At 42.0% G+C, this 14,689-nt stretch overlaps 1 protein-coding gene across 1 annotated transcript; it reads left to right on the top strand.

The window, feature by feature from the left end:
• The first annotated feature begins 348 nt into the window (after nucleotides 1–348).
• LEPROT (leptin receptor overlapping transcript) lies at nucleotides 349–14,063 on the top strand. The gene is made up of 4 exons (XM_047083274.1): nucleotides 349–451; nucleotides 4,968–5,043; nucleotides 10,649–10,835; nucleotides 12,486–14,063. Exons 1-4 carry the CDS (start codon nucleotides 436–438, stop codon nucleotides 12,600–12,602), a joined length of 396 nt encoding a protein of 131 aa, XP_046939230.1. The 5' UTR covers nucleotides 349–435; the 3' UTR covers nucleotides 12,603–14,063.
• The last annotated feature ends 626 nt before the right edge of the window (nucleotides 14,064–14,689 follow it).

Raw genomic sequence — 14,689 nt, 5'->3', positions numbered from 1 at the left:
GCCCGGCTCTGCGTGGCTAGCTTGGACAAGCAGGGGCGGGGCTCTATGTGGCTGGGTAGGTAGGAATAGCGACAGGCAAGGGGCGGGGCTCTGCGTGGCAGGGCTGGCCGAGACGGGACAGGCAGGGGCGGGGCTCTGCCAATTGGGTCTTGGACGAGCAGGGGGCGGGGCTCTACATCGCGTGGCAGGCGGAGACGAGACCAGCAGGGGCGGGGCTATGGGGGTGGGGCTGGAGGAGCTGGAACCCGCAGGGGCGTGCTCTGTGTGGCGGGGCGGGAAGGATCGGAAACGGCAGGGGCGGGGTTCTGCGTGGAGGGGCGGGGTTCTGCGTGGAGGGGCGGGCCCGGGGCCCGTGGTGCGACCCCGGGCCGGGTCTGGGCGGCCGGCGGGCCGTGGCAGGAAGCCGGAAGCAGCCGCGGCCCCAGCTCGGGAGACATGGCGGGCGTTAAAGGTAGCTGGTCCTGCGGTGGGGTGTCGCCGCCGTCCCGGGCTAAGCCTGGAGCTGCGCTCTCAGCGTGGGGCGGGGAACGGCCTCCCCCAAGCCTGCCGCTCTCCCCTTCTCTCCGGGGGCGGAGGAGGCGCTCACCCTCTTCCTTCGCCCCGCGGGATGCGGGTGGAACCTCACTGGTCTGCACGCTCCTGCCGGTCTCTCCGGGACCTTCCAGGCGAGCCAGGAGCGGTGCCCTTCTTGGAGACCCGGGTAGACCAGGAGCATCACCTCTAGGCTCCTCAGTACTTCGGAGCGTACCCCCCCGCCCCCATCTCTGCTCAGTTTTAAACGGACTGGGTTTCCATTTCCCGACATGTCCACCCTGACGCCTCTCCTCCCTCTTCCTGCCGCTCCGCAGTTTCCAGTTTCTTCTAGAGCAGCCATTGTCTCCAGTCTTCTCGGCCCAGGGGTTCTTAATTCTTTCGGTACTGATGAGTTTTCCTAGTTGGGCAGAGTTGACTGCAGGCAACAGAAAGCCCACGGAAATGCTGTATTTCTCATAATTGTGGAGAATAGATTGGGTGGAATGTTATCGCTGCTTTCTTTAGTGTTTATTCATCTATGGACAGACAAGAAAGCAGTGTTTGTACAGAGAGTGTTCAACTACAGGGGCAGTTGAAAAAGGAGGTACCAAGAACGCCGCTTCCCTTATCTGTATGACTTTAGAGAAGTGGGGGATGGCAGCGGTAGGAGAGGCTATTGGAAGGCTTCCTGTTATTTTGGTAGGAAACCATTCGATTTCTGATGTTTGAATAGAGTAGTGTAACTTGTTTCTATGTTGGAGTTAACTTCCATCTTTGGAATTGGTAACCAAAGATCTTCCTAGTTAATCAACATCTGTTATAAACATGTATAGGATATATTTGCATGCATGTGTGTGCACTCTGAAATTTATCTGAGTATGTGAGCTATTAGCAGACACATTGTATCATTTTTTCTGGCTGACTTTTATATTCACCATCAGTTTAGTAAATGTGATTTACTTGGACAGTGTCCAGTGTGTAACGTGTCCATTTGAAGACAATGCAGAAAAGGGGTGACCGATAGTATCCCAGTACTGGACTGCGCTGTGCTTAGTCATGCCCAGAAACTATCAAGTAATGATACTGTTTATGTGTGAATGTGTTAGAAATTGTGATGTAGTGAAAAGGAAGACCATGAAATGGAAAAGGACTAAGGGAAGGAAGCTACAGATAGTTCACTAAGGGGTGAACTATCTTACAGATTGAGGGACCATTGTATGCCTGTGACTTGGGATAAAAAGATAAAAGTTATTTTTGGGTGACAAAACTGGAAATGATAATATTACTGTTGAAGTGTCCAAGGTGTCCTTAGATAACAGGAGGAGCACAAAGATGGTGTTATGGATTAAATTGTATCCCTCAAAAGGTATGTTCAAATTTCTAACTCTCCAGTATCTGTGAATGTGACCTTATTTGGGAATAGAGTCTTGGCAGATGTTATCATTAACTTGATGATGATACTGGATTAGAGTGTGCCCTAATCCAATGACTAGGGTCTTTATAAAAAAGGGGGGGGGTCAGAATTTACACATGGAATCACAGGGAGAACACTGTGTGGAGACAGAGGCAAAAATTGGACTGATGCAGCTAGAAGCCAGGAAACATCAAAGATTGCCAGCAACCACCACGAGTTAGGAAAAAGCAAGGAAAGATTCTTCCTTAGAGCCTTCAGAGGAAGCATGGTCCTGCCAATACCTTGATTAGAGATGTCAAGCCCCCAGAAGTGTGAGAAAATAAACTTCTGTGGTTCTAACGGTCCAGTTTGTAGTACGTTGTTAATGGCAGCCCCAGGAAACTAACACAGATGGGATAACTTAACCCTGCTCTGGGGAGAAAAAGGCAGTTCTTGAATTGAATCTAAATCTAAATCTAAATCTAAATCTAAATCTAAATCTAAATCTAAATCTAAATCTAATCTAAATCTAAATCTAAAAAAATCAGTAAGGTGTCACCTGGCTAAGGAGGGAGCAAGGACAGTTTTTCCAAGTGGGGAGAATTGTGCCAGATCAACTCGTAGGCTGTGAAAGTGGCTGTGAAGGGGTGACACCAGCGTTGTGTATTTGAGAGATCGCTGTCTGCTGTGTGGAAGATGGATTGGAAGAATCAAGGTTGGAGGCAGGCATGAGATGGTGAGGGCATGCACCAGGGCAGTAGTAGAGGGTTCAAGAGAAGAGGGTGGGTATCTTAGTCCTTTAGGGCCGCTCTAACAAAAATACTGGAAACTGGATGGCTTACAGAGCAAACATTTGTTTCTCAATTCTGGAGACTGAGAAGTCCAAGATCAAGGTGCCAACAGATGCAGGGTCTGGTGAATGTCTGCTTCCTGGTTCATAGACATCTCACTGTGTCCTCACATGGCAGACAGGGCAAGGGAGCTCTGGAGTATCATTTATGAAGGCACTAATCCCATCCATGAGGGTCCCACCTTCATGACCTAATCACCTCCCAAAAGCTTTAAGTACCATCACATTGGCAGGAGGATTTAACATGAATTTGGGGAGGGAACACGCTCATTCAGTGTATAGAGGTGGTTTTGAGTGACACCTGGGAGGTTGAGTCACCTTAACTTGGTGATCTTCTGTAAGACAGAAGGTGATGATAGTGTTGGTTGGTCTTTCAGGATAGAACTTAAAGGGAAGAATGTGTTTGGAAGGAGAGGGTGGGATGTTTGGGTTTTATACATGTCGACTTTGAGGTCCTTGTTGGCTACCTGGGCAGAGAAGTCCAGACTGGAGTTGGAGGTGCAGGCCTAGGTCCCAGGACCTGTTCTGGGCTGCAGCATCAGATGTGGCTGGGCCCTCGTCATACTAGGGAACTTTGGGTCAAACGCAATGTCTCAGCAGAAGGACAGTCTAAAGAAATGAAGTTGGATTCCTTGTTAGCTCCAACTTTAAAATATGGCAGAGGATGTTGATTCCCCCCAAAAAGAAAAAAGAATCAATCAACTGGAGATATTTGTGAACCTTGAGAGATGGGTGTCACAGACCGGAAAGAAGAGGTCTCTGGTTCCTAGCTTTGAAGAAGGGAGTGATACAAAAGGTCGGGCACAGGGAAGGGATAGTGCCAACCAAGAAAAGACCATCTGTAATGAAACAATATGCGAAAAGTTCCTTTTGTACATTTTTCTTTAAAAAGTGACATGTACGACATGGAAGAGTACAAAAATTAAAATTGGCAGTCTTGTGCCCTAACGTCTGTATACTTCCAGATGTTTTTAAAAAGCACCTTCGCATCTTCCTATAAAACAGTCTCCCTAAATCTCTTAATGTAAAAGGAAGCAATCAAAATGTTAATTAATTTAGTGAATGACTAATTGTGAGTATTAGGGATTTTTTTCAGAAGAAAATTTGGGTAAATTGTGTCTGATGCTTTGAATTTATACCTTTAGCAAAGAATATTGCTAAAATGAGCAAGTACCTTCATCAGTCAGCATTTATTTATGGAACACCTTCTTTTGCCAAACACTTCACATGGATTATCTCCTTTACTTCTCATAAGCTGCTTGATAAGGTGGCACCATTATTCCCATTTTATAGGTGAGAAATTTGATTGAAAGAGGTTCAGTTTCTCTCCAAGGTCACACAGCCAGTTGGTGGCAATGTTGAGATTTGAACCCGTGTTGGTGACTCAGAGCTCAGGATTTTTTTTTTAACAGCCTTGATACTCTGTCTCCCACTTAGCAGCATGACAAGGACAAATAACTTTCCTACCCCCCTCAGCGATTAGTGTTGAACAGATGTAGGGAATAAATATTTTATTTGGTGGATACTACTTGGGAGTCATTTTCTATGAAAATATGAAAGTAGTCTTCAAATACTTGAAGTACTGGGGTTGGGAGAGACAGAATGATCAAAGGGCATATATATATTACAGTGAGGCAGTTTTGGATATAATTTGAAGAAAGGATTTTCAGCATTTAGATACTATCAGAAGGAAATGATATGCCTCAGGCAGTAGTGAGTTCTCTTCACTGGAGTTGTGCAGACAAGCTGGTTGGCCTCTTGTGACAAATAGAGGGAATTTATATATTAGATAGGGGTTGGAAAATGCTTGAGACCTTTCTCACCTAGTGATTTTAAAGTGGTGGACACAGGCAGTCATTTGCTAGTCAAATGTGATGTCAACTAATGAAATAAATCACTACATTTGCGTAAATTGGGAACCTTTTACTTCTTTAAGTGAATGTTTTTGTTTAAGATATAACTCACATACCATAAAATTAACCTTTTAAAAGTGGAACATTCTGTGGTTTTTAGTTTATTCACAAGTTTGTGCAACCGTCGCTACCATTTAATTCCAGAACATTTCACACACAACCCCCCCCCCCCCCCCCCGCCCCATGCCCCAGAAGAAACTCCATACCCATTAGTAGGCACTCCCATTCCTCCCCTCTTCCCTCAGGTCCTGGCAACCACTGATTGGGACCTTTTAACTCTTGGTTTTATTTTTCACAGCTCTTGTGGCATTATCCTTCAGTGGGGCTATTGGGCTGACTTTTCTTATGCTGGGATGTGCCTTAGAAGATTATGGGTAAGTGTTCATTTCAAAAAGAACTATTCTTGTTTTTGTGCGTTTGTCACTGTTCCTGTGAGTGTTAGCAAGTTTAGTGAATTTAGCGCCGGGCTCTAACCAATGAGTTAGTGAAGTCCAGGTCCATTCGTGGGTCAGTTATATTTGTGCAGAGAAAAGCTCTTTTTAGACTTGATGTATTCATTTAGTAAGCATTTCTTGAACACCTACTCTGGACCCGCTGGGGATATAAAAAGGAAAAGATACAGTCCTGTCCTCAAGGAGCTTGCAATTTGAGTTGTGCCTGAGAGGCAGACAGGCGTCGGTCTAGTCCAGAAGATGACAGCTGTAGTGGAGACATGTGCACAGTACACGGAGAGCTTTGAGAAGGTGTATCTGAGTTTCTCTGGGAGAGTCAGGCAGGGCTGCAGAGAAGCGGTTGTCTTTAAGCTGAGACTTTGTGTCTATATAAGAGTTTGTGGGGCTGATGAGTTAGGGGAGGGCATTCCAGGCAGTGGGAACATTCACGAAAATGTGTTTATTCAACAACTCTTGGTTGAGTGCTTACCACATGCCAGCCACTGTTATGGGAACTGGAGATTAAGAAATAAGAACAAAGGTCCTACTCTCTTAGAGTCTGTGTTGCAATGGGGGAGATGGACACTAAACAGATTTAAAAATGTCCATTCTATCAGAGGTAGAAATGTTATGAAGAATAAATGATAAAGGGCACAGAGACTGGGGAGAGGGTGGTCAGGGAAGGCCTCTCTGAGAGGGTGACTTGTGAGCAGAAATACAAAGAAAATAAGGAAGCAGGCCATGCCGGAAACTGGGGAAGGAGGACTTCAGGCAGTAGGAAAGTCATATGCTCAGGCCCACAGACATTAAGTCATAGAGACTCTCCAGGAAACCACATGTGGTTCATTATGGTAGAGCATAGAGTGTAGCTGGGATGAGCAATAGAAGGGTTGGTCAAGGATGTAGAGTCAATCAGTCTTTAGGGCACTGTATGTCATGTAAAAGAGGTCAGATTTTACACTTCAAGCCATAGGAGCTGGAAAAATATCCTGAGAATAGGTTTGGAGGGTTAGGAGGTTTCTGTTTGAAAAAAGTCAGTCTGGCCAAAATGTAAGAGTGGATAGCAAGGTGCTGAGACTGCCCTCAGGACACGCAGTAGGGCACTACTGTCATAAAGCAAGCAAAATGTCGGGCTGTGGCAGTAGGAATGAAATGAAAGGAAAGAGAGAGATCTAGGTGGCAGAACTAACAGGTTTTGTTAACTGATGTTAGGGTTCAGCAGGGGGAGAGGGTTCTGGGATGCCTCCCAGGTGATTGGTTGAGCATCTAACTGCACAGGAGATGCTGGGACTAACTTAAACCAGCTGGAGCTAGTTGTTGGGACATTTGATGAGTTCAGATCTCTCACCCCAGTCCTGGCCAGAGATTGTCTAAACACAAGAGGGAGCCGGTTGTAAGCAATAACTTCTATTTGTCCAGAGTGTTTGTAGCTGTTACCAGAGTCTGGTTTTTAAGGATATAAGGTATTATCCTCATTTCTAGCTGGGAAACAAAAGCCCAGTGTGGTCAAAGACTTAACCCAAGTTGCACAGCATTAAGTGGCAGAGATTGGACTCATGTTCTCACTCTCTTGACCATTATTCTACAACCAACTCTAAATCCAGGTGTTCTAATTCTCTAAGATCTCTATAAGGTTTTAAAAAAAACGAGTCATTTACTGGTACTACAAAGAAATTAATTTTATATTTAATGATGGTGACCCAGGATTATCCTGTACATCAGGAGTCAGCAAACTGGCCCACAGGCCAAACATGGCCTGATGCCTGTTTTTGAAATTAAATGTTTTATCAGAATACAGCCACACTCATTTATGTACCATCTCTGGCCACTTCTGCACCACAGGGGCAGAGTTGTGTACTTGAGGCAGAGACCCTGTGACTTGCAAAGTCTAAAATATTTACTATTTGGCCTTTGCAGAAAAAGTTTGCCAATCTCTGGCCTACACGTTTTCTGAATAGTGTATATTTAGTACTCAAATTTTGTATGTAAACAAGGTTGCTTCTACATTAATAGTTCTCATAGTTGAATATTGATCGCTTACTATGAATGGGAACACAGTGCCTTAGATTGTTGTACAGAAAACTCTCACTATATTCTAGGAAGTTAATAATTAAGAGCTCCTGGCTGTGGGCATGTCAGGTCATAGCTGGGTCTCTTCCAGACCTCTTCTTGTCTCTGTATCTGTGTTTCCTCACTGGTAAAATAAAGGCTTTGAACTAGATAATCTCTAACAGCCCCTTCAACAATATTATTTGGTGATTCTTGAAACCCACTATAATCCCTATAGTTTAGAATTAGGAGTTAGAATTCAGTGTGTACATCTTGAGTCCTCTTGATGAAGGGCATTTCCCCTTCTTGCTTTTTGGTTGCCATCCCGTACTCCTAGATCTGTGGCTGAAGTAAGCTTTCATTACAGTCTAGCTTTGTCACAACTTCTGCTTAGAGGTGCTGACTGTCAGGGTGGCCCTCCGTGTATTACTGTGATGTGGATATTTTAAAGTGAATAGAGACTTTCCTTTTTTTTTTCTCTCAAGGAATGAAGCATAATAAACATCTGACTGATGGAGAAAAATATTTTTGAAGTATTTATAGAGCAAATGTAATTGAAAAGCAGATGACAATTTTTAATAAATACAAAACATTAAAATTTGGGAAGAAAACTTTTTTGCATTATGGTATTATTATGTCTTATAATAAAGATTAGAGTATATCTAAAGTTTGTACTGGTAAGCATATTTAGTTTTGTGATTTCCATACTTAAAATTCATTTTGTTCATTCAGTAAGTGGTAATGGAATACCTCATCTCGGCCCTGGGGATAAATGGTGATTGATTGAGACAAATTAGATTCTTGTTCTCATAAACAAGGAAATATCAAATAGGGATAAATGCTGGCAAAAAGTCAAGAGGGTGATGTGCTCAAGGGTAACTTGAAGTATTTAAAATGGATGGTCAGTCTTATTTCACTTAACATAATATCCTCTATGTCCATCCATGTTGTCTCAAGATCTTGTTCTTTTTTATGACTGAGTAATATTCTGTATTCCATGTATATCTTCCTTATCCATTCATCTGTTGATGGACTCTTGGGTTACTTCCATATTTTGGCTATTGTAAATAATGCTGTAGTGAACATAGATGTGCATATATCTTTTTGAAATAGTGCTTTTTTGTTTTCTTTGGGTAAATATGCAGTAGAGGAATTCCTGGATCATATGGTAACTCTCATTTTGTGAGGAACCTCCATACTATTTTCCACAGTGGTTGCACCAATTTACGTTCCCACCAACAGTGAATAAAGGTTCCTTTTTCTCCACATCCTTGCCAACACTTGTTATATCTTGTCTTTTTTTTTTTTTAAGTTTATTTATTTATTTTTGAGAGAGAGAGAGAGAGGAAAAGAATGAGCAGGGGAGGGGCAGAGGGAGGGAGAGAGAGAATCCCAAGCATGCTCTGCACTGTCAGTGTAGAGCCCAGCATGGGGCTCAAACTCATGAACTGTGATATCATGACTTGAGCCGAAGTCAAAAGTTAGATGCTTAACTGACAGAGCTACCCAGGTGCCCCCATGTTGTCTTTTTTTTTTTTTTTAATGTTTATTTTTGAGAGAGAGAGAGAATAAGTGGAGGAGGGGCAGAGAGAGAAGGAGACACAGAATCCAAAGCAGGCTCCAGGCTCTGAGATACCAGCACAGAGCCCGATGTGGGGCTTGAACCCACGAACCGTGAGATCATGACCTGAGCTGAAGTCGGACACCCAAACGACTGAGCCACCCAGGCGCCTCGCCCCCATGTTGTCTTTTTGATGCTAGCCATCTGACAGGTGTAGTTTTGATTTGCATTTCCCTGATGATGAGTGACGTTGAGCATCTTTTCATGTGTCTGTTGGTCATCTGTATATCTTCTTTGGAAAAATTCTATTCAGGTCCTCTGCCCATTTTTAATTGGATTATGTAGGTGTTTTTTGGTGTTGAGTTGTGAAGGTTCTTTCTATATTTTGGATATTAGCCCCTTTTTGGATGTATCATTTGTAAATCTCTTCTCCCATTCAGTAGGTTGCCTTTTCATTTTATTGATGGTTTCCTTCACTGTGCAAAAGCTTTTTATTTTAATGTATTCCCAGTAGTTTGATTTTGCTTTTGTTTCCCTTGCCTGAGGAGACATATCTAGGAAAATGTTTCTAAGGCTGATGTTAAAGAGATTACTGCCTGTGTTTTCTTCCAGGAGTTTTATGATTTCAGGTCTCACATTTAGGTCTTTAATCCATTTTGAGTTTATTTTTGTGTACGTTGTAAGAAAGTGGTCCAGCTTCGTTCTTTTGCATGTAGCTATTCAGTTTTCCTACTACCATTTATTGAAGAGAACAAATTGGGGTTGAGCAGAATGTGAGGGCAGTGGGAGATGCAGGCTTCCAGTCATGGAATGACTAAGTCACAGGGCTAAAAGGCACAGCATAGGGAATATAGTTAGTGGTATCATAATAGCAATGTATGGGGACAGATGGCAGCTACACTTGTGAATATTGCATATTGCATAGAGTTGTCGGCATCACTGTGTCGTACCCCAAAAACTAAAGCATCAACTATACTCCAATAAAAAATAAATAAAATTGAATGATCAGGGAAAGCCACTTTTAGGAGGCCTCTCAGCTTAGATTGCACAAGAAGGAGCCAGCCAACGAGAAGACAGGGAGGAGAGCATTCCAGGCAGAGGGTTTTGCTAGTGCAGAGGCCCTAAGATGGGGATGAGCTCAGAGTGTTTCAGGAACAGAAAAAAGGCTGGCGTGGCTACTGACTGAGTATATAAAGAGAAGATGGCATAATGCAAATGGGAGAAGTTGGCCAGATCATGGAAGGCTTTGTAGGCCAGGGAAAGGAATCTGGGTTTTACTAAGCCACTGAAGGGTTTCCAACGTGTATACACTCAGAAGATCTCTGTTGAGTTAGTGGGTGCTAAGTGGGTGCACTGTGTTGCGTTCTATAGGGAAAGCAAATGTGACTGACTGAAGATTCTGCCTTCAAGAAATTACAGCTCAGGAATAACAGAAAACAATAAAGATTCTTGATTACACATTGTGTAGTTGTTTTTTTTTTTTTAACACAGGGTAAGGTATCGACATACTAATGGACTAGTAATTTTTAAAAATTTTTTAAAAATTTATTTATTTTGAGAAAAACAGACACAGCACGGGCAGGGGAGGGGCAGGGAGAGAGGGAGAGAGGGAGAGAATTCCAAGCAGGGTTCACGCTACCAGCACAGAGCCTGATGTAGGGGCCTGAACCCATGAAACTGTGAGACCATGACCTGAGCCGAAACCGCGAGTCGGATGCTTAACTGACTGAGCCACCCAGGCATCCCTGGACTAGTAATTTTTAATCATTGCACCTTACCTGTTCCTGGTATAAATCATCTCATGTACGAGCATTGACCATTAAATTAATAATTGTTTGACCTAGACGCTGAGGATAATTCTAACTTTGAAATGGCAGCATGTCTTTACAATGTAACCGTAACTTTTCTTTTTGGGTTTCTTCTGGGTCCATCCGACAGCGTTTACTGGCCCTTGTTTGTCCTGATATTTCACGCCATCTCTCCCATCCCCCATTTCATTGCCAAAAGAGCAACGTATGACTCTGATGCCACAAGTAGTGCCTGTCGGGAGCTGGCATATTTTTTCACTACTGGAATTGTTGTTTCTGCCTTTGGATTTCCTGTTATTCTTGCCCGTGTGTCTGTGGTAAGTTTTGTTTTCTATTGTTTTGCTCGGTTGTTGCTGAGTTTACTTCAGAACATCAGTTTCACTGCCATTGCTTAGGCTTAATTCTCAAATCCAGATGTGTTTGTAGTTTCTCTTTTCCATTTTAGATCTCCCTATCAGTGCCTTGGCTATGTTTTCAGAATGCTTTCTTTGTCTCTCTCACAACGTTTAGCCGGGGCGTGTGATTTCTTGCTCTTTAAACTGTTTTCTGGAATTGTGCTTATCAAATCCTTGCCTCTTAGGGCGATCCACAGAGAATGTAATAGCAATGCTTTTCTGGTTCCAAAATGAACATCACATCAAATTCTTCTGCATATAGGATCGTGAACACAGTTTCCAACTCAATACTATAGGCATATTTTAAGGGACACCTACATGGTTACAAGAAGATACAGTGAATAAGATGCCATCTTCATATCCAGTATAATTGTTTTCTTTTTGTCTCCGAAACACACATTGTGGGTATAATTTATTCACTTCTTTCTTTTTTAACGTTCACTGCTTTTCATGCTACTTGCTTTTATTCCCCCTAACTACATACTGTTTCAATTTCATGAAACTCTTATTTGGGGCATTGGATCTTGGGGACATCTGCTATTTGTAAGATACCAGGAATAAGAGCCAGACATTGTCTGTGTCCCAGAGGCACAGAAACTAGCCTGATGGGTAAGTACACTATGAATGTATTATGTGTGATAATTGAAACATGATCACACCACCATAGGAGCACCAGGAAGAGAGAAATTCCAACTGGCATTTGATGTAGGCCTCAAAGGCTAAATAAGGTTTTGATTCAAGTAGGGAAGGCTGTTCTATGGAATGGCACCCAAGTGTGAAAATGCAATATGTGGAATAAATAGCAGTTCAATATGGCGGAGTCAAAAGGACGTGATTGAGAAGGAGGCTAGAAAGGTTGGGGAAGCCCACTTGCGCAGGCTCTTGAATGCTATGCCAGTTTGAACTCTATTTAGATGAGAAGCATTGGAGCTTTTTGAATGCAAAATCTTCAAGACCTTACTCTCCTTGCGCTGTAGACTAATATTTAAGTTTGGCTGTAAGGATTTCTGTTTTATGAAGAAACTTTCATTGATGTTTTCTTTCTATTGCTTAAATTAAAACAAAATGCCCACTAGAGGGTACTCTCATCCCCTACTGCGCCTCTGTAGAACCATCTGCCACGCTGGGAAGCTGTTTTCATTTGTATGCAGATTATTATTTAAAGTCTGTTCTTGCCTAGAAAAGAAACAGACCAATCCATAATTCTCTGCAACTCCTGTTTTCCTGAAAGGAGGCAATGGGTATAGATCTTTTAGTACCTGGTATTATAATTAGACCCTTTATATTCTGGGTGCTTTTATTTTACTTAAGGCAATCATTGTCTACTGAAAACATGTTGAGAAATATGTCTAATGGGGAAAATGATAAGGATGATACAGACTTAATTATCAAGCATCATGAAGTAATTAGGCTAATTACTGAATAGTTCACTGTCTCCTGCCTGTTAGGTTATTAAGCCTTTTAGCAGTTTTATGTAATTTCATTGGATGATTCTAATGCAGAAAATAACAGATTTTCAAAGAGTATGATATGAAGAAAGTAAAGATTTAATCCTCTTTCCTTGTGTTTCAGATCAAATGGGGAGCCTGTGGCCTTGTGCTGGCAGGCAATGCAGTCATTTTCCTGACAATTCAAGGTTTTTTCCTTGTGTTTGGAAGAGGAGATGATTTTAGCTGGGAGCAGTGGTAGCACTTTATTCTGATAAATTGCATTTTATTTCTTAGAAGTCATGCTATATGTATTTGTGTGCACATGTGGCCTTTTACTATGAAATTTCCTATGCTATTTTTTTATACCTTTATATCATGTTCACTGTAAGAAGGACTACAGGAGAGAAAGCTCAGTTTTGTTTCCAGCTAATAGACTTCTCCATGTACTCAAGTTGAATTCTTTTATTTGTTTGGCTCTTCATATAGTCATGGTGCTCTCAGAAGATATATTAACACAGTCTTGTACACAGCCGTTCACTTGTGTGATGCATTTACATATTTTGCCTGGGGATGAGTGTGGGTAAGCAGACAGCACTGGAGCAAGTCTGTTCTACTCAGGACTTCCAAGATATACTTGTGGCCCAGAGAGACAGAGCGGCTCCCTCTTTGTGTTGTAGACCCTTGCCTCTCGAAGTGTGGTCCATAGAGCACCTGGCATCTCTTAGGAGCCAGTTCATACAGAATCAGAGGTCCCTCCCACCCCCCAACAGATCCAGTGCATTTTAGATGAGCTCCCAGGTGAATTACATGCACATTAAAGTTTGACAAGTGCTGTCACAGGGGAATAAGTATCACCTCTAGTGTCCTTGTCTTCCCTTTGGCCGAACCTCTTAACCTCTCTGGGTATTAGCTGCTCGTTTGTAAAAATTGTTTCACCTGCCTTCATGTTGAGGCCTACTTCAGAGTCTCTCTGGTATTTGTGAAATGTCCAAACCTGTATTGTTCCTCACATTTGTGGAATTGTTCTCAGTAGGGAACAGTTATGTCTTCACTGTCTGAAAGGCAATAGCTCTTTTCATAGAGCTGGGGAAACAGAATAACTGCAAAGTAACAGAGTAACTGGGCTGTACGGAAGGAGGCCAGGCTGGAACCAGTCCCTGCTTTAGCAGGGGGGCAAGAGCAGATAGGTAATACTTTCTAACTTCCCTTTATAATCACACACTTCTCCCCAGCTCCTTCTCTGTACTGCGTTCCACCTCCACCCCCCCTCCAAACCAACACACTCCCAGCAGTTCTGATTTGCCTTTACTTCCTCACGGCTCTGACTTTTCCTTCCTACAGGAACAGGAGCCAAGTAAGCAAACAGAGGGTGCCCAGAGACGCTACTTACTGTCTTTCATGCCTTGTAGATCTTTTTATATATATGTATAAAACCCCTCTGCCACTTTTAAGTGAATCATTGTGAGTACGTGCCACGCTAGATCCTGTAGTCAGTTTTTCTAGCTCAACTTTTGGTCCAAGATCTGTAAAGAAAAATATGGGAACTAGAACCACTTGATGAGAATACAATGATTTTAAAGGATTATTAATGTGTGATAACTGACACGCATTGAAAACACTAAAATTTTGAAGTTTGGAATCTGAGGAATTAGCATATCTTTTCGTATTCTGGAATGATCTGGGACTAGGAGAAGATAAAAGTGAAACCTAAAAGGATAATGTGCAGTTATATTGTGGCCTTGTGCATAATTTTATGTTTTTTTTTTTTTAATATATGAAATTTATTGTCAAATTGGTTTCCATACAAAACCCAGTCCTCATCCCAAAAGATGCCCTCTTCAATACCCATCACCTGATTTTATGTTTTCAAAGTTCTTTGTGCATATAGAATTGTTGACGTTATTTCCAATATTTATAATTAGAAAAATTATATAGACACTTTATAATTTTAGCCAGCGTTTTTAATAACACTTGCACTTACTTTATTGTAATAAATTTCTCTTTTAACACAAAAGAAAGTTTAATTTCAAAAGTCTTTATTCTGATGTAGCCTTGCTTAAAAGATAAAAAAAAATAAAGTAAGAATCTCTTGGTGTTCTGAAATGGGTAGTTTGAGCAATACAGGAATAGCAGTACATTTTAAGATATCATTTTGAATGTCTAGTTGGCTTGTAATAGCATTTCTTTTCCTAAAACGGAAATAGTGTTTAATTTATACTCCCTTTAACAAAAGTATCTTTGTTGCTTATACATATTTCATATTTCAGATAACCAAGGTAGCCTTAATATGTAGCCTTAAATAAAGCATTGCCTCTTGATTGTACTTCCAGAATGATATAAAGTACA

This window comes from Lynx rufus, unplaced genomic scaffold (assembly GCF_022079265.1).
Source record: "Lynx rufus isolate CCGP_SWC_20201006 ecotype Redwood Valley unplaced genomic scaffold, mLynRuf1.p SCAF_2, whole genome shotgun sequence".
NCBI lineage: Eukaryota > Metazoa > Chordata > Mammalia > Carnivora > Felidae > Lynx > Lynx rufus.
This window is presented reverse-complemented; position numbering and strand designations above follow the sequence as displayed.